The following is a 20,751-nucleotide window of genomic DNA, read 5'->3' as shown; positions in this document are numbered from 1 at the left end:
CCTGCTTTACATATATATTCAGCATACAAGTCAAACAGATAGGATGATAAAATGCAGCCTTGTCTGACCTCCATACAACTGGAAACCTTCTATTTCCATGTAAAATAAATAAATATACTGTCCTGACAGTAGCCTTTTGTGCTGAGTGGAGGTTAAGCACCAGGCCAATCAAATGTTGGGGCACACCCATTTCTTTAAGAGAGATTCATAGTTTTTCATGGTTTATACAATTAAAGGTGTTGCTATAATCTATAAAGCACAGGGTGATTTTCTTCTGATAATCTTTGGTATACTACATTATCCACTGTATGTTTGTAATATGACCCCTTGTTCCTCTTCCTTTCCTACAACTAGTTTGAACATCTGGCATTTCTTGCTCCACATATGGTAAAAGTCTTTGTGGCAGGATTTTGAGCATCACTTTTCTTGCATGGGAGAGTTAATGCAGTGGTCTGGGTACTGCAATTCCTGGTGTTCCCTTTCTTGGAGACTGGAATGTATATTGCACATATATTGTTCATATTTGTTGACAGATTTTAGTTAGAACCAGAATAGATTCTGTCTCTGTAGCATGAAGCAGCTCTATTGGTATGCATCTGTTCCTGGGGATTTATGTCTCCCAAGTGTTCTGACCGTAGCTTCCACTTCGTATGGTCCTTCCTTGAATGAATCTGTATCCTTTCATCTTTTTAGAATATCCCTGATTTTGGTCCAGAATTCTTCTGGCTCCTGATCAGTTAGGCTTAACAGTGCAAATCTATTTTTCACATTATGTTAAAATTATATGGGGATGTTCTTCAGGTTGCATTTTGGCATGATGGTTAGTTTAGGATGGGAGAGCCAATTGTGGGATCAGGTTATTTGCATAAATGTGGCTTTGGTGCTTAGTCTGCTTTGTAAAGAAAAATATCTGAAAACATGTCCCCAAATAAATTGTTCAATTTTTGCAATCAATTCTGTTGTTCTCTGAAGGACTCAGGGACTAGTATGTATCAGAAAAAACCCACAGGTCTTTTATTACAGTGATCAAAGAGATTTCCTCCCTGCAATATCCCATAGAATAGAGTGAACCAAAAACAAAATCCATTTTCCTCATCATGAAAGCCCTTGATTGAAAATCCATTCTCTCTAGAATAGTCAAATGGTACAAACAAAATACAATTCTTAGTTCATGGTTGCCATTTCCTTTCATTAGCCTCTTTGTTTCAGTGTTTTTCCATGACCAGCCAAACTTGGCCCTGGCGTCTCCAGGTTGTGGTCTCAGTGTAACTAGCCTAGAGATTGGCCCAGTATTGTGAGGATGGTTCCTGGTAACCAGCAGTGTTTGGCACTCCTCTATAAGCATGATGTGTTCCCTGAAGGGGGAAATGCTAGAATTAAGTAAACATATATTGTATTTGCTCTGGGTGGATAGATTTCAACCAGTGATATAAATGAGCAAGAAAAAAATAGCAAGAAAACATTGGTTTGTATCCCCATCATTGATTTAAATCTGATTTCCAAAAGATACCTTTAATGTATTTCCTGAGCAATGAGGCGAAGCTGACTAGTAAGCACTGTTAATTTACAACTAAAACTGTAAAAACCGAATTTACTTGTTCTGTCTTATACTCAGGTTCTTTTTATTTCTTCATTTTACAACTACATGTATTTTGCATGCTTTCACTTAAAACAAAAATCTGTATAGGGTATAATTTAAAACTATTTTCCTACACAATCTTTCTGAGAACAAGCACTTAGAACAGTTTAAAGTTAGCAGACTAGTCCTTTACAGGTCTATGCAGAAATGAATTCCAATGAGCTCAGCTGGGCTTACTCCCAGACAAATACATATAGACTGCAGTCTAAATATGGCAATACAAAAAAGATGCACACTGGGCAGTTTTCTGCTTTCTAGGATTCCTTTCTGTTTCACTCACCGTGGCCCAATGATAATAATAAAGAATAATAAAGAAACTGAAAACAAAACTGAAATAGGCACAAAGCAAGGTTTGATGGTTACCAGAAGGAAGATGGGTTCACCAGATGACAATGAAATCCCTATGTTTGGCTTAGTTTTATTGTCTCCTGATGTGTCATTGTTCCCTACAGTCTTATCTCATGAACCCTTTCTAGCATTAAAATAGCATATATATTTTTCAAAAGGGCTAAGCCATCAAGACTGCTCTCCAGACTATAGCACTTGAGGGTCAGGGATGCAGCCATGATTTTAGGAAAGGGGGCTTGTATGCGGTGGCATGGCAGCGTGCGCACAGCATGGGCACGCACGCTATTCATTGTATTCCAGCGCAGCTTTAGCATAAGGTTTGGTTATTATTATTTTTAACATAAATTAACGGAAGGGGGATGAACCCCACAGATTCCCCCCCCCCCCGGCTACATCACTGTGAGGGTGATGTATAACACTATACAGTTCTGTGATGAACGGAGCTGGAAAAAGAGGAGGGATGGGGATTCCCCCTCCTGTGGAAGACATCTCATCCCATGGGTATGGGATGAGAACTGCCCAGAGATGGAACTGTGCAATAGAATCTGTCCCTGTGCATTTACATCCCGCGACTAGCACGGGAATAAAAGACGGTGCACTAATCTCCTGAGTCTATCATGAGCCATGTCCCAAGAGCCTCAATGAATTTCTCAGGTTCTATGTTAAAAAAAAACAAATGTTGTATGGCAGAAAGGTGTAATATTTGTTTATATAGGAAGATGTTTTTTAAAATGCAGTGTACAGTAATTCCCTGTTGAAGAGTCTTGGTGATTCAGAATTCAGACTGAAACAATAAAACAATTTGTTTAATTATGAATTGTATGATTGCTTTGCTTATGCCTGACATTTCACCTTCTGAAGATATTTTTCTTTGCTATTTTATCTGCTTTTGCTGAATGCTTGTCTCAGAAGGGAGTCAGGAAATGATACTCTCATTAAATCACTCAGTTCCCAAAGTCTGGCAAATCAGCTTCATTATTTCCCCTTTTCACATGCTTAGTATTCTAGTTCTTCAATTGACCAATGACTTACAATACAATTAATGTTTATACTCTTTGACCCTAGCATGTGCAGGTGTATATGTGTGTGTGTCTCCATGCACACATGCCCATGATTTGAGAGCCCCGTTTGAATAGCAAAGTCCGAGCATGAAATCTATTTGATGAACTTGGGCAAGTCACATATCCCAGCCTCAGGAGAAGGCAATGACAAACCTCCTCTGAACAAATTTTGCCAAGAAATTCCATGCTAGGGTCATGAAGACACAACAACAAAGCAAGAGTGTCCTCTGGGTCTACTAATCTTAACCATATCTTTGTTGTTCTTTTTTCCCTAGCTCCCTCATCTGAAAAACAATAGGGAATGTAAAAATGTGCATACACATATAAACGGACAAGCAACATTTTCTTTGTTGGGGGATGTGACCACATCCTTGGTATTCTGCTCTATAGATTAGTCTTACCATGATAGCTCTACTGTCTGTATTGCGTGAATGTCTTGTGCATCTTCACTTCCAAGATATGACAATCCTAAGGTAAATCTATCATGGCCTTTTCTTGGCAAGATTTACTCCAAGGAGGTTTGCCATTGCTTCTTTCTGAGGCCAAGAGTATGTGACTTGTCCAAGGTCACCTCATAGATTTCTAGCAAGGATTTCAACCATTGTCTCCCAGAGCCTACAAAGAGATGTTTATATGACACTTCCACACACGCACACACACGCACACACACGCACACACACACACACGTCTCAGAAGTCTTATCTTCTTTCTTTCTTTCTTTCTTTCTCTCATTCCCACTTACATTTCAACCAGTTTGTGATTCGCCTTTGCTCTGTGTTGGTAAATTGATTGCAAAAGGTCCATTATTCCCACTATGAAAGCAGATCTTTTCATTATCCCCTTGTAATCACTTCTTTTTTGGCACAATTGTCGTCCCCACTAGTTTGCACTGCTATATATATTTGAAATAAATTGATAGACAATTCGATTCATTGGTTTTGCAACTACTTGCCTCACTTTGAGCTGCCATCAGATCTCCTGGGTAATTGCAAGTAGTTGCAAAATCAATGAATCGAATCTTCTATCAAATTTATTTCTTTTAAAAAATCATGCACCCATAGGTCACACCACAAGCACAAAGGAAGTGCTGAGAAGGGGGCGGAATGGTGGATTTACCAAAAACTGAGGAGGGATGGTAAACACCCCTCTGACATTAGCCCCCCCCCCCCATAATGATGTGATTCAGATCCATCGTTTCCACGTGTTGAATATAAATTTTAAAAAAAATTTAAAAATTATTTCTATCCCGCTTTTTGCCAAGCAATCAAAGCGGTGTACAGCAAGTTAAAATACAACTATATATACACAGTACCCCCCCTTAAAATAGATTAAACAGTATAAGATTAAAAACCAACTAATCCAAACAAACAAACAAAAAATCATCATAGGCAGAGTCACTAGATGGGAAGTCTTGTCCGTGGCTGAGTATTTTATTCCGGGAAGGCCTGCCGGAAGAGATCCATCTTAATGGCTTTTTTAAAGCTCTCTAGATTGTTAATGTGATGGATCTCGTCCGGCAGGCCATTCCATAAATTGGGAGCGGTTGCAGAAAATGTCCTCTGGGAGGCCACCTGAGGGTACGGGGAGGATTGTATGGAAGCAGGCGATCCCTTAGACAAGTAGGGCCCAAGCCATGTAGAGCTTTAAAGGTGATAACCAACACCTTGTACTGTGCCCGGAAACTGATAGGTAGCCAGTGGAGTGACTTCAGTATTGGTGTTATATGATCACTCCATGCTTCGGAATGTATTCTTTCAAAAGAACCACCAAAGACTTAGTATCAGGAAAGACTGGGGGTTTTGCATTTTCCTCACTTCATTGCGATTGAAACCAATCACAGTAGGATCGGAACCAGTTTCCAATGGGGACGACAGTCATATAACCTGATCAGCAATTTGCTTTGCAATTTGCTTTAAATCAGAGTGGGAACGTGGCCCAAGAGTGAACTTGTCTGTAGACAGAAAAAAAAGATCCTGTAGTTAAGTACACTGATGTCTGCATGCAGGACTGTTTGGTGTACTGTTTTCCAAGCAAATTTGGCTAAAATGGGGCACCCTTGGGATTTTGTTTGTGGAGGAAACAAGGGAGAGAGATTGATTTACCTCTAACTGATGTGTCCATGTGCTTGTTTCCATGACAGCTTATCTGGCAATGGTGATTGCGGCCTGTGTCTTGAATTTTCACAGAGCTTTGCCCCTCTTTGTGCTGACTGTCCTTGGCATTTTTTTCATCTGCTGGGACTTTCTGATAGCCAAATATGAGAACAGAATTGCAAAATCTCTTTCTCCTGTTGGAAATTTTCTGAAGAAACAGTGGTTTTGGCTGAAATGGTAAATACATGGTGGATTTCTTTCTTTGGAGGTTAAGAAAAATCAGATGTGTCCATTTTTTATTTTTTTATTTCTTTGGCTTGTCGTAATATTGCAGTAGGAATTGGTTCATTAAAATATACATACAAAGATTAAGATTAAAACAAAATAACAAGATCAATCCAAGAATAGTCTGAAAACAGATTACAATATTCAAACAAAGTTCTCTTTCCTCTAACAGACACACATACCCAAGGTGTACATGGTTTCCTGGTAACAGATTTAAATATGAAGTGGAGTTTACAAAATTCAAAAAGGGAGACCATTTTTCTTTAAATGATATACCACATCCATTGGGAGATTCCATTCTGTCAGAATGTTTTTTCCATTAAAGCGATGTCCCATATTCTTTGCCACCAATCCTCCAGTTTTAATTGGCTGGTTTTCCACTTCTGAGCACTCTCTACCCTTGTAACAGCAATAAAAAAAATTAAATGTTTATATATAAATAGTATTAGTAATCTGACAGATTATAAAGAGAACCTGTTCCCAAAAGTTAAAAATTTGAGCACAATAAAACCACATATGGAGGTATGTTCCTCTAGTCTATCTGAACAACCTCTCCAACAAAAAAAGATGAATTTTTACTAATATAAGTCAAGCGAACAGGGGTCATATACCACCGAAGGATCAGTTTTAAGGAGCATTCTTTAATGAAAGCTGATCTAGAACTAAATGGGAGATGATTCCAAATGTGTTACCATGCAGAATCTGGTATTGAGATGTTAAGTTCCAATTCCCAGTTCCATTTAACTGGTAACCCATTACCATATGACTCTTCCACAAGTCCTTTATAAATTAACCTATTAATTCCCTTTGGGGGGCTTATCTGAAGATACACAGAGATGTATGTTCAAAAGGGGTTAGAGTTCTTATAAGTTCATCTGTTGTAGCTATCTCATTTAACAGAGTGGAAATTTGCACTAACATGAAGCAAGCGGGTTTAATAGGTAACAAAATCTCAAGAATAGATTCCGTAGATTTTTGTTTGAGTCCACAAAAGAATATCTAAGAGTATATAGCCCCTTCCATGTTTCCAAATTAAGATTTCTGTTAACACACTGGAATAAGGAATGCATTAACAATGATTGAATGGGAGAAGAGCTAGGAGCAAGCATATTTTTATTTCCATTTGCTCCAGAATAAACTGTATATGCAGGGGTTATTAATAAGAGAGGGAATTCTTGTGTTTCCAGGAGCAACCATAAAGGTCTTTACATGAAAAGAGATATTGTCAGTTTCCAAGGACACCCAAGATGAAGAATCATCCCCACAAATAATTTGGATTATTTGAGCAAATCTAATAGCATGACTAAGACTCCTTGTTTGGAGTCTATAAACCTAGAAAGTGTGAAGAATCTTGTATTTTGATTCTGGAACACATAAGAGTTAATATGTTTTTGCCATTTGTGAAAATAGTCTAATTGGGAGAGGGGGATAAAGGCATAGATTGAAATAAATAGGAGTTTGGGTAACACAAACATCTTTACTAAAGCTATTTGTCCCAAAGTTGATAATTACAATTTTTCTCAATTGTGGCTCTATGAGATCATCCACTTTGTAATAGTTTTATAATTATGGGGAACAACTTGTAATAAATGTTTTGAGATTAATACTCCTAGATATGTAAAACCTAAAGGTATTAATTGGCATCCTGATAAGAGTTACCAATATTGTTGACGTTCATATGGGATATTTAAGTAAAGCAGTTTAGATTTATTAAAATTTATTCTAATACTTGCATACTTATTTTTTAAAAAAAAAAAGACTACGGGAATTATCACAAGGAAGACTTACCATGGGTTTAATGCTGGCAAAACGCTCCAGAAGCACGAAGGTGTGATAGCTGGTCACGCTTCTGAAGCATCACTGAAGTATTTTCTCGCCTCTCCTGTCCTCAAAGCATTAATGGAGCAGCCATTTCTTCAGTAGCAGGAACTTCTGTTATGAAGAAATGGCTGCTCCATGAATGCTTTGAGGAGGGGAAAGGTGAGGGGATGCTTCAGTGATGCTTCAGAAGTGCAGCCAGCTATCACACCTTTGTGCTTCTGGAGCATTTTGCTAGTATTTTAACTATAGTAAACTCGAGTGTGATAATCTCCTATGTTTGGCTTGGAGAATATTGTTTTTTCATGTGGCGATATGGTACCAAAATAGTCTAGAAAAACAAATGAGATAAAATAGTTCTTATTAGATTATGAGCCTCCCATCACATTCTGTCATTTATCTCCCTATCTGAAATTCTTTTTACCTAGGGTAGTGTGGACCTCTCTAATAGCTGCCATTGTGTGCTGGCTTGTCTTTGATACTGCCAAACAAGGAACAAAACAGCTCATATCCTTTGGTGGACTAATAGTGTATGTTTTCTTGATGCTGATCTTTTCCAAATACCCAACTAAGGTGAGTGTTTTCAATACTTCATTTTCCATGTTGATGTTAAATGTACTGTTTGCTAGGCATTAACTCATTTTCCCTGAGGCTGACCCCATCAAGATTCACTAAATTATGATTGGCTGTGACTATATCCCCATTACAGTTGGGAATCGGGTGAGTTTTATTCAAACATAACTGGACAATGTCAGGTGGGAGAAAGTTGCACTAACTGGTAGAGAAGAATTTCTTCCACTCTTGATCAAATGTCTTACATACTGTTAATAGAACGTGGAAAAGTTATTTTTTGGATATTAAATCCCAGAATCCCCAAGCCAGAATGGCCAATGACTATGCTGACAAAGAGTTCTGGGATTTCTATCCCCAAAATTTGATGTTTCCAAGCTCTGATCGTCCACGTTACCCAAAGTTCATTCTCTCTCTTCCCCCCCTCACACACGCACACTCCCCTTCCTCCCAATGTCTCTGAATAGTTGTGTGTGAGGGGGGGGGAACAGCATTCAAAAGAGGGGAAGAAAATATATTCTCAGCTCTTTCCTATCCAGTAAGATAAGCCCAAGTTGCAGACGGGCTGCAGATGGGTGAATCCGGTAAGACCCATCTTTGAAGTTCAACACGCATTGGAAAAATTTTAGGATAAAATCCCGTGCGATAATCTCAAAGTTTGTGAGTTCAATCCCAGGCAGGGCTCCAGAGTCCACTCAGCCTTGCATCCTTCAATAGGTGCTAAAATGAGTACCCAGCTTACACACTGTAAACCTCTTAGTGATAAGTGGTATAGAAATGTACTTGCTATTGTTATTGCTATTGAGTTCAGACTCAATTTGCTCTAGGACACATTTATTCATCATTTTGGCAGTTTGCAGTATCTGTAGAAGCCTACTCCAGGACCATATTTCAAATGAGTTTATTTTCTTCCTGTCAGGTTTCTTCACTGTCCAGCCTTCAAAATCATACTTAAAAATCATAAATGCTATGGCACAGACAATTCTGATGTTACTATTTAACAATATGTTTTGTGGGGGTTTGAGTGTTGGACTATGACACTGGAGATCAGGGTTTGATTCCCGCTCAACCTTAGAAACCTAATGGCTGACTTTGGGTAAGTCGTATTCTCTTAGCTCCAGAAAACCTGTGGTAGTCATCATGAGTCAGAAATGACTCAAAGTCACACAACAACAACAACAGCAGCAGCAGCAACAGCAACTTTATACTTGAAGATCTTATCTAGTTCCTACATAGCTATCCTTTCAAGTCTTCTTTTCCTTTCCTGACCACACTCTCCCTTTTCATTATCCTTTACCTGAATAACCTTTATGAATTGAGTCTTTTTCATTCATGGAGATACAGCAGAAGAAGCCTACAGCTACAGCTCACTTGAATTTTTGACAGGGAAGCTTCTTGAGAAACAGTTTGAAAAGCTCTACCTAGAAGAAGGAACTTGGAAACACTGGGGAAATGCATAGTTTTGTCTCCACTTCCAGACATATTTGGACAATCTAAGGAAGATGTCTAATGCAGTATGATTAATAACACCATGAATAAAACTGTCCTTGGATCAATGAGCTTCCCCTCATGGTTACCCAGTGAGTTTGTCCTCAGATTCTTGAAGGCACATCTTAAGCTTAGTGTGGCCATGTGTACTTATTTGCAAAGGCTAGTTCTGTCTTTTAAGGTGTCTTCTTGACTTAAAATCAAATAGCTATAAGAAGAGAGAGCAACGGGTTGGAAGTTGCTTTTGGCCAGTGAACTGAGCAGCAAGTATACAAGTCATTTTATTATTGTCCTAACTGCTATGGTGAAATTGAATTCCCCAAGGTGTTAACCCTTTTAAAGGGAAACAATATATGCAAGTATGCAAGTTTAACTCGATAAAAGTTCAGTTTTCATCAGCAAAACAGCAAAAATGTGGGTCAGACTATTATTTTAAATCTGTCTTAATAAAGACTAAAGACTTACTTCAAAAAACAAACATACAGTTTGTAGTTTAAAAAACAAATAATAATGACTTAAATAAATAAATACATAACAAACTAAATCCTGTCCTAACTGGTGATGGTTTGGGTATAGAGATGAAATCTCACCATCTTTAATATATAGCAGGAACCTCACTCAGAGGAGACTATCATTCTGTCTGAAAGGAGACAGCTTAGAATACTGAAAGAGAGGCTGTTAAACAGCCTCTAAGAGTGAATGACAGGAATCACATGCTTAGACATTCCCTGTCTATCCAAGGAGGGAAAAGAGAATGCAAACCTAAATTTTCCAACATAAATGAATTGTATTTCTATTTAATTAGAAAAATTCTTTCTAAATTTGCATCTTTTCATACAAATGAACATATGAAAATGTTGTTCTTATCTGTGTCCTCTTCTGTCTTCTCCTTCTGGAGATATATTTCTTCCAACAAACTAAAATCAATTCTAGGGGCTGGGGGAAAGAAATAAACTAACCCAAAAGAAGAATCTAGGTAAAGAGTTACCACAGCATATAGAGGAATACCTAACATCCTCTTTGGAGTAGTCCATTTTTTCCTTCACCTTTCCTTCTGAACATGTTGGCTTTTCTATTTTTCTGGCTTTATTTTCTAAAGAAAATGCTCCAGCCCTATATGTGATAGTGACATTAGAAGAAAGATTTTCTTTGATCACCAAAAGGCCAGTTTACTTTTCTACTCTGGCTCTTATGCCGAGCCCCAACAAGGCTTTCATCTGAGTCATTGATTATTAATTCACTGCTTTGGTTCACCCTGTGTCATTGATCTCTTTTCTAAAACTTTCAAGTCTTTTTTCTATCTGAGGAAATAAGAAATGTAGCAAGGCATTTCTTACAGGTGACTGATCAGATAAGCTAGTCTTCCAATAACACTTCTTTTTCTGGAAGAATGACTGGCTTGATGTTTTTTTTAATCCATAATCCTGCACATAGTACACAGCAGGAGAAGTGAATGTAAATGAGCTGCTCCACTGTGTTCACTCTTGTGTTTTTGTTGCCAGTGACAGCACAGTTTTATTACATTAATATGGGATGTGTCACATAGGTTCACCTGATCTCTGTGCTCTTAAAAATTGCTTAGTTTGGTACATCTGGACAGAAATACAGTGTTGAGTGAGCAAGGGAGAACAGTGAACTGCTTCAGATTCTAAAATAAATAACCTATGGGAGTTTAAATTATTGGATTCTTCCATGTGATCACATAATAGTGTGACCAACTTGAGAAAAGCAAAGCACTCAAGAGAGAGAGAGAGAGAGAAATACATATCCCATCTTCTTTTTCTCTCTTTGCTAGGTTTTTTCCCCCTTATGCAGAATTAGAAATGTTCACAAGATTCCTCTCCTGCACATATACATGTTGAAAGAAAATGCAAAGGTTCCTTGGGCCTAGATTTCCTGCCTCAGAATTGTAAAATATTACTTTTATGGACTACAACCCTAAGAATCACCCAGCCAATATGGCCACATACCCAAAAATGAAAATTTCCAACTTCTGGCCAGCCTTTCACTGTCTTTCCCGTTACCAACACAACTTTCTGACATATACCCAACCAAATGAATATTTGAATCATATCAGAAGAAGCTGAACATGCGTGCCAGTGTACACACAAAAAGCCTACTCTGTCTGAGGAGGAAATTTAACTAGGGTCTTTTCTTGCATGGAATAATTTGATGCATCTGCATTGCTGCAGCATTCTAAAAAAAGCAGAGGGTAAGGCTGCCACTCTTGTGACAATCTTGTGCATGCTTTCAGTACATAGAGTGGATTATGTGGACTCTCCTAAGAAGCTTTCAGCTGTCAGAGTAAGATAGGATTCAAAATTTTCTAGAGTTAAATATCCATGTGGAATTTGTAACTACTTACCTTCTACAGAAGCCACAAAACTCAGTGAAACCAGCACCTTCATGCAACTTCCAAAAATAATGTAATTTGTTATGACCAAGCATTGCAAAACCTCATGAATCAATATTGCTCACTTTTTAACTGACCCTAGCATCTGGATTTTCAATTTGTTCTGTGGACTTTTCAGCCAGTTAAGAGTTATATTAACTGCAAAGATAGCAAAACAGTGCTAAAAATGAATGTATGGAAGGGACAAAAATTGCACTTTTTGGCCACATCTCATCTCAGTTAGACATGTTTAATTCTATTGATCTGAATGGGGTTACACATACAAACTCTGCATTGGACTGAGGCTTGTGTGCAGCAAGTGAAACCTATTAAAAAAAAGGTATCGCAGATCATTTTCACTGCTTTATAAGTTATGGTTTTGTTTATGGTTCCAGTCAGCCACCTCCTCCTCCAGTATCCTACAAAGTATGGGGGTTAGGTATATTACTATGTCTCCCCCCATATATATATATATATATATATATATATATCTTTTTAAACTGCCTAGCCTCATGGCCACTGTCTGCTACAGTCCCTTTTGTGGCAAGAATTTTATCAGTTCAGCACTTACTATCCAAATTTACTATTAGAAGGGGTAAAATAATTGAATTCATTTATGTATGTATTTGATTTCTATACCATTTTCTTCCCAAACTGGGACTAAGGACAGGTCACAACCACATTTTTAAAAAAGCAGATGCAAATAAAAACATAAAAATTAAAATTAAAAACAAAAAACATAAAATAAAAACTCATAACATAATGTGATTAAACCATTGAGCAATTGCATTAAAACCATTTTATCATTTTTTAAAAAGTGTTTTTATGCCCAGTGGTTTCCACTGTTTGTTTTAACATGTTCTTCTGTATAACTAGGTTGTCTGGAGACCAGTCTTCTGGGGAATAGGATTACAATTTGTCCTTGGACTAATAACCTTAAGGACAAAAATAGGATTTGATACATTCAATTGGCTTGGTATTCAAGTACAGGTAAGACCTGGATGGAAATATATAACTGTATCTCTCCCACCCCTTTCTCTCTCTCTCTCTCTCTCTCTCTCTTTGTGCATGTATGTGTGCATATATTTGTGTATATTACTAATATAACAGTTGGATTTGGTGCTCATAGAAGTCAAGTAAATGTTGGTGTGGTGGAAACTGGATTTCTTTGGATTATTTAAGTTACCATAACCAGCAGTAATGCTAGCATAATACTTACTTGATGTTGTATAAGGAAGTATCCAGTACATCTCTATAGAGTACATAGGGAGGTAAAACATGATACATTTTGTTCCCATGGGCAGGAAGAAATCATTTAATAATCTTTTCGCCACTGTGAAAATTCCTTGACAACTATAGGGTGTTTTATTCAGGATTTATTGTGTGGGGAAAATATAACAGGGATTTTTGCATAGGAGAGAGAATTTTCTGTACAGAAATTTCATTTCCTATGTGGAAAAACTTGTTTTCTGCACAGAAAACCTGTTTCCTGCACAGAAAATAACACTCCCATGCTGGAATGTTAGATTCTGCACAAAAAAGTCACATGTATTTTATGCACAGAATAGGACCCAACAATGATATCCATAGTGTTGGTGTCACCCGGTGCATGTGCCTGCCATGCAAGTTAGGCACTGGGAGGGGTGCCTACATGTGCACACACACCTCTTTCCCCAGTGCCTTGGATGGCTCCAGAGAAGGTGGAAGGGATGCACACACATGCACTCAGCCCTCCTTCCCCAGTGCCCTAGCCGGCTCAGGCAAGCCAGCCAAGGCACCAGGGAAGGAGAGGTAAGATTGGATGAGCAAGCCAAGGCAGCCTCCCTCTTTCCTTGGTGCTTTGGCTCACTCACCTCAGAGTGCCATGGTAGCAGAAGAGGAGGGAGTGGTGTGTACCCAAGTCCCTTCTCTTTCTGTGCTTCCTTGGACCCCTCGAGTGCCACAGCAGCGGAGAAGTGGCAGGCCTCAGCAGCAGTGCACGCACGCACGCACACGCGCACACACACCATAGCAGGAGAAGGGACTCAGCAATGTCTCTATTTAACTCCACTCTTTCCTCGACTCTTGACCGCTTTGCCCCTGTCTCTGTACGCACTTCTTCCTCTAAGACTAGGCCTCAGCCCTGGCTTACCACCATTATCAAGTTTCTCCGGTCCTGCTCTAGAGCAGCCGAATGTCTTTGGAGAAAGTCCAAACAGTGGGCTGACTTTATTCATTACAAATTTGTTCTTTCTTCCTTCCCACGCGCCCTGTCTATGGCAAAACAAAATTATTACAAATCATTGATCTCTGCCAATGAGAGGCGCCCGCAGCATTTGTTCTCCATCTTCAACTCTTTGCTTAAACCTCCCTCTCCTCCTGTCTCTTCATCATTCTCTCCTAATGACTTTGATAATTATTTCATCTCAAAGATTACCACTATTCGCTCTGAGATAGTCCCTCCTGATTCTTCTTCTGCTCATAATCTTCTATTGCCCTCGCCTAACAAATTTTCTGTGTTTCCTCCTGCTTCCTTGGATGAACTCTTTACACTTCTGAACTCTTCCAAACCTGCAACTTGTTCTCTTGACCCAATTCCTACTCGTCCTCTAATCTCTATAGCTCCCTCTTTTCTCCCCTCACTTCTCCATACCTTCAATCTCTCTCTCTCTCTCTCTACAGGCTTCTTCCCGTCAGACTTCAAACATGCTCTCATTTCCCCAATTCTGAAAAAACCTTCTCTTGACCCCTCCTCTTTGTCTAGCTTTCGTCCGATTTCTCTTCTTCCCTTTCTTTCTAAAGTTTTGGAATGGGTTGTTTATTCTCACTGTCTTGAGTTTCTTGAAGCCACTTCCATTCTCGATCCCTTTCAGTCTGGTTTCCGCCCAAGGCATTCTACAGAAACAGCTCTCACTATGATCTCAAATGACCTTTTACGGGCCAAGGCTAATGGCCTTTACTCTGTTCTCATCCTTCTTGATTTGTCTGCTGCCTTTGACACCGTTGATCACTGTCTCCTAGTTGACATACTCTCTGACCTTGGGTTCTCAGACTCTGTTCTCGATTGGTTTAGATCTTATTTGTCAGACAGATCTTTTGCAGTAGTTGCAGGGGGTCAGACTTCTTCTCCTGTTCCCTTATCTGTTGGAGTTCCCCAGGGCTCTGTTCTGGGTCCCCTTCTGTTTTCTCTCTACACACTGTCCTTAGGAAAACTCATCAGCTCTTTTGGTTTTTCCTACCACCTGTATGCCGATGACACCCAGCTGTATCTTTCCACCCCTGACCTTTCTCCAAGGCTTGAACAGCAAGTCTCGTCTTGCCTCACAGCTGTCTCGCAGTGAATGCGCCATCGGCGTTTGAAGCTCAACATGTCCAAGATGAAGCTTCTTGTCTTTCCTCCTAAGTCCACCCTTCAACACTCCTTTTCTGTCTCTGTGGACAACATTTCTATTCAACCAGTCCAGCAAGCCCGCAGTCTTGGTTTTATCTTTTCTCTGTCGTGTACCCCTCAGATCCAGACCACAGCCAAGGCTTGTAGATTTTTTTGTACAATATTACCAAAATCCGACCATATCTCTCCGCCTCTACTGCCAAGATCCTGGTCCATGCCCTAGTGGTCTCACGACTCGATTACTGTAACGTCCTCCTGGCTGGACTTCCTCTTTCTCACCTCCGTCCTTTAATCTCTGTTCAGCTTTCAGCTGCACGCATTATCACATCCACCCACCACTCTGACCACATCTCTCCTGTGTTGGCATCCCTTCACTGGCTCCCCCTCTCTCTCCACATTCAGTATAAGCTCCTGCTGTCAATGTTTAAAGCCCTCCATGGGCTGGCCCCTCCTTACTTATCAGACCTTATTTCTCCTCACCTTCCCTCTCGGGCCCTCTGTTCTGGTAGTCAAGGTCTGCTGTCCCAGCCCAGGATTTCCTCTGCCCCATCTAGGATTCGCCCCTTTTCACTCGCTGCCCCTCACTCCTGGAACCTTCTTCCCCTGCGAGCAAGAGCCATCACTTCTTTAATCAGCTTCAAAACGGAGTTGAAAACCATCCTGTTCAGAGAAGCATTCCCAGGTATTGCATAATTGTCACTTGCTATTTGATGTTCTTTTGTTGTCTGTTTTATTGAATCATTTCCTGTATTGCTATGTATTTTATATGTATTATCCTACTAGAGAGGCCCCTTCCCCACCACCTTTCCCTTCTCCTTTTGTGTCGTGTCTTTTTAGATTGTAAGCCTGAGGGCAGGGAACCGTCCAATTAAAAAGATTGTATGTACAGCGCTGTGTAAATTTACAGCGCTTTATAAATAAAGGTTAATAATAACAATAATAATCCTCAATATGAAACCCTTTCAAATATTTAAACAAGACTATCATATCACCTCTTAACCTTGTCTTCTCCAGGCTAAACATACCCAGCTCCCTAAGTCTCACCTCAGATAAGTTAAAGTACAAACTAACACTTTAGTAAATTTCACTAAATGCCACAGGGCTTGCTTTTGAGTAAATATTGAATTTAGAAAGTTACTTTTAACAAGAGTAAATATCATTACAATCCAGAATCTGAGTGATCCTTAACAGAAAAAAGCATTTTTCCTGGCTCTGTTCCCCTAATTATTCCCAAATGAACAGGGCCACCTAAACAGGCATACCAGTTAAAACACATCTAGTTCAAGGTGACTGATAAGTTAATAGGAGGGATATGTTGCTAATTTGTGTTTGTTTTTTTAATAACTATGTTTTCTTTTCATTTAAGACTTTCTTGGGATACACAGATGCTGGAGCTAAATTTGTATTTGGGGAAAAATACACTGATCACTTCTTTGCCTTCAAGGTAAGTTATAAGTGGTGGTTTATTCCCCCTAAAAGTAGTATTTCTGTTTAGGATTCTGTTCAGCAGGTCTTCTCTTCTGTAGGAGGTGTGGGCTGTGAAAGAGAAGAACAGTGGCAATCATCTTCTGCTAAAACAGTGAGACAAAACAGGCCGCCCCTTTCAAAGCCGGATTGGAGCTGAGGAAAGCACATACCATGGCCCCAATCTGCCTTGAAGCTGGCCAAAAAATAGTGGGGAAGAGCCACTCCTTTTTTGGCCAGCAAAAAGCCGGCTTTGTTGCCCGTGCCACAGCTGGAAGCCAGCTTCATGATGCTCCAGTGGCATACAGCATGTAAACACTGTTACCCTGGAGTGCCTGGAAGCTAGCCCGTATCTGGGCAGCCGGGCAGCTTGAAGCCAGATTCCCAGCAGCTCCAGACCATGAAGTATCAAATCGTCACGTTCCGAAGCCACACAGATGGTAGTATACGAGTAAAAGGGCCATCTGTTTCAGCCCAGTGAGATATATTGGCCAGCACACTGGTGTTGAGTCTGGGGAAGGGAAATCCAAATTTAGATAGGCTAAAACTGTAATGTTTGCTTAGATAAGCATTATTAAGGATCTACAAGCTAAACAACAGTGCAAACCTCTAGCACAAAGCTGACCTTGTTGTTTATATAATCTTGATTTTTTTTTATTATTATTATGCCAACTTCAAGTCACCTTCAGCTTCAAGTCAACTCCAGGTTATGGCGACCATATCATAAGTATGGTGGATTTTTGAGAGGGTGGCTAAGGTTTAATCAGAAGGGATTTGCCATAGCCCTCCTCTAAATCTGAGAGTTGATTTGTCCAAGCTCACTTGATGAGTTTGCTTGGTTGAGTGGGGATTTGAACCTTGTTTTCCCAGAATCCTTGTCCACTACATCATGCTACCCCTGTGTCTTTGTGATACAGTGGGCCCTTGATATCCACTGGGGTTTGGTTCCGGGACCATCTGTGGATACCAAAATCCGCACATGCTCAAATACAATGGATAGTAAAATGGTGACCTTTATATAAAAAATGGCAAAATCAAGGTTTGCTCTTCGAAATGTATATATTTTTTGAATATTTTTAAGCTGTGAATGCTTGGATCCACGAATAAAGAATCCATGGATATGGAAAGCTGACTGTACTATCACAGAGTATTTTTGCCTAAATTTAAGTTGTAGCCCCAACCATAGCAGATCAGTTTTATCAATAGGAACCTGGTAATTCAACACTTACATGAGTTCCTATTAAGTAGGGCTACTCTGGCTGGGATTAATAATTGGATTTTGGATTTTGAGTGGGGGTTTTGATGTGGTGGTAGTGGTTTTAAGAATAATTATTGACTGAAAGGGGGGAAGATTCTGAAAATTTGAGTGGATTGTCAAGAGGGTTTTTTCAAAAAGGTAATCTTGGCCCACATGTGTACTCTAACTCATCTAAGAAATCAATAAAATGTCGGTCCAAGATCTTCTCTCCTTGGATCTTAGTAATCCTTGACCTCTTCAGAACGGCATGTTGCCCAGCAACCAGCCCTTTACATCTCTTCACTACTTGAACAGAGAATATGAAGCAATAAGATATTTTGCCTCTCATTCTTTCTCTCTCTCTCAGCTCTCATATTCATTGGACTGAGGAGATTGCCCAGGCCATTTAAAGGGCCCTTCATTTTTACATACCTTTATTTTGAGCATCACAATTTAAAATAATTTAAAATTTCCTGTGGCATAAGAAGTTGCTCTTTGAATAATTAGCAACATATGCTTCTTTTAAATCATGAATAACAAATAGCAAATTACTTCTCAAAATACAGTTCATACTCTGAGTTGTAATGATGAAGCATTTAGGAAGCAATGTACCTTTCATGAGGAACAGATCCATTTCAGCTACCAGAGGAGATGTCTTTCCCAAGCAAACAACAGACAAGAACTTATGTCCAAGACTGGGATCTAGACCACTTAACAAAAATGTAACTTAATGGCAAAATGTACAGTGATTTAATTTCACAGGAATTAATACAATAAAGATAAAAACATAGCATAATCTAATACATTTCAACAAAGATTTTGGAAATTACTATACACAGCTTTTAAACCATGATTAGATCTGGGGGGAAAACAGCTTTAACAATTCTTATTGCATTGCAACACCTCCAATTCATAGCTGCTGTATCCCTGAAGCACAGTTAGGGCATCCCTTGTCATTGGCTGAGGGAACCTGTCAATGATCCAATTGCGCTAGTCTCCATGAACTTTATTGCACTGGCCCTAGAACGGGCCCATCGCATTCCAAAAAGGGGATGTGATGAGAACAGGATGGGGCTAACAGCACAGAGGAATGCTGCCGCTGCCACCGGATGTTCCCATCACGTTCTACATCCATCCCAGAGGGGGCGATTTTTGAGAACTGTTCAAAAGCTTATATCTTTTCTATTTCTCTTCCTTTTTAAAAAAAATATATATATACATCACAGTAGAACAATTTGAAAAGTTACATTTCAGCTCTCAGGCAACATCCACAGGTGTTCACCAGTAGGAAAGGAACACAGGGTTCCTTGGAAGCTGATAAAAGGCTCAGTTAGCTTAATCTCTGTGCCATGTGACATAATAGATTTCACCTCACACTTCTCAAAATAGATTGTGCTCTCTATCAGACTTTAAACCTATGATCCTAGAACATATTAATTTTAACTCAGTTAGAAGCTTTAATATTTAAATGCCAGGCTTGGTTCTGCCCATTGGACCAAGAGTGTTTTAGTGCTGACAAATTAGTTTCTAAAACTGGTTGGTTTTCTAATATATGGTAAGGGTTTTTTTTTTAAATAGAAAAGTGTGTTGTTTTTTTAATGAACTGCTTAAATGTTTATTTCCAAGGTGGTGGCAGGGAAAGAATATAAATATGTTCACCCTCAGATCATGGATGGCTTGAACTGCAGAATGTAGTAGAAACTCATTCTGTGTTCTTGTTGGCTTGGTTTGTTTATTCTAGTTAGATTTTTCTGTACTATTGAGGGGGAAAGTAGTCGCAATGTGAAGACGATATAGTTAAAAACAATAATTTGGGGTCATTAACATCTGATAGATTGTCACTGCATTAGTCAACCTGTGAGCTTCTGATGTTTCACCACTCCAGGAACTGCACTCCCCACTCCTCTTTCTTTTGTTTTCTCGCTCCTACTCTCTCTTTTTCCTCTTCCTCCTCCTGAAGTGGAGGCCCTTCAGGCTCCTTTAGGTTCTTAGCTCTTCTTCTAGCTGCACTAGCTTATATACCTAATATTCTTTTATGGCAGGCATGAGAAACACTGTGGCCTTCCAGATGTCATGGGACTGCATCTCTCTCATTATCCCTCAAAACCCATTGATGCTGGGGGTGACTGCATTCAAACACATGTTCCTTTTCCATGTTTGATGCATCAGCTGCTTCTCTTTCTTTTTGTTTAAATGCTACTAGAGCAGGGATTGCAATAGCACATCCTCCCACATCCCCTAAAGTCCTTTTAGGCTCATTTTTAGTGTGTGGGGGAAGCCTTTTGAATGTTTTTTTTTGGGGGGGGTGCCCTCCAAGACTCCCTAGCCTCTCCCAGTTGTCCACCACTGACTAGAGCCACTGCTACCACTTCAGCACATCCAAGTGTTACTGCAGTCTGCCCTTTCCAAATTGGTTTCCTTTCTTTCATCCAAAGTTCCACCAACACTGTTGGTTATCTATATCCATATGGATGGTGCTTTCTTTTCTTTTTTCTTTTGATCAAGCATGTCAATAAATATTTAAACCCTGCTTTAAAAAAATGATGAGGGGCTATTCATCCCTGGTTCACCCCAGAGATCTCTCAATATTTCTTTTCTGCTATACAGGAGAATAGAATTCTCCTCCTCTCAAAATCCAGGTTTGTCAAGCATTCCAAAGAGTAGTAGTTCTCACCCTTTTGTCCTTCACATGTTTCAGATTTCAACTCCCAGAATCACTTACTGCTTTCCTGGTGGTCCAGGGCTTATGGGAGCTGAAGGCCTAAATATTAAAGTCTGAGACCCAATGCCACAGTCGATTTGTGCTGCAGGGAACAGACAGACCTAATTACCTGCTATTCTGATGGTCACAGATGTGCTGCTTTGATTTGCTGTTTCTGTTCTGCTAACAAGCCTGGAATGTGGCAGAAATTTTAAAATTATTATTTTAAAAGCACTCTGTGTTCCTGCTCAGTGATGCATAGTCCCAAAGTATTTTGCTTTGGTA

General features: G+C 39.5%; 2 protein-coding genes across 6 annotated transcripts in view; one reads left to right on the top strand and one right to left on the bottom strand.

The window, feature by feature from the left end:
- The window catches only part of NTRK2 (neurotrophic receptor tyrosine kinase 2), a 414,769-nt gene that overhangs the window by 329,404 nt on the left and 64,614 nt on the right, over positions 1 to 20,751 (bottom strand). The window lies entirely within an intron of this gene.
- The window catches only part of SLC28A3 (solute carrier family 28 member 3), a 114,656-nt gene that overhangs the window by 61,169 nt on the left and 32,736 nt on the right, over positions 1 to 20,751 (top strand). The window contains 4 exon segments of the mRNA XM_042447761.1: positions 5,189 to 5,378; positions 7,673 to 7,817; positions 12,571 to 12,684; positions 16,431 to 16,508. Of these exon segments, the coding sequence (XP_042303695.1) occupies positions 5,189 to 5,378; positions 7,673 to 7,817; positions 12,571 to 12,684; positions 16,431 to 16,508 (527 nt within the window).

This window comes from Sceloporus undulatus, chromosome 2 (genome assembly GCF_019175285.1).
Source record: "Sceloporus undulatus isolate JIND9_A2432 ecotype Alabama chromosome 2, SceUnd_v1.1, whole genome shotgun sequence".
NCBI lineage: Eukaryota > Metazoa > Chordata > Lepidosauria > Squamata > Phrynosomatidae > Sceloporus > Sceloporus undulatus.
Note: the sequence above shows the minus strand (reverse complement) of the source record. Positions and strands in the feature narration are given on the sequence as shown.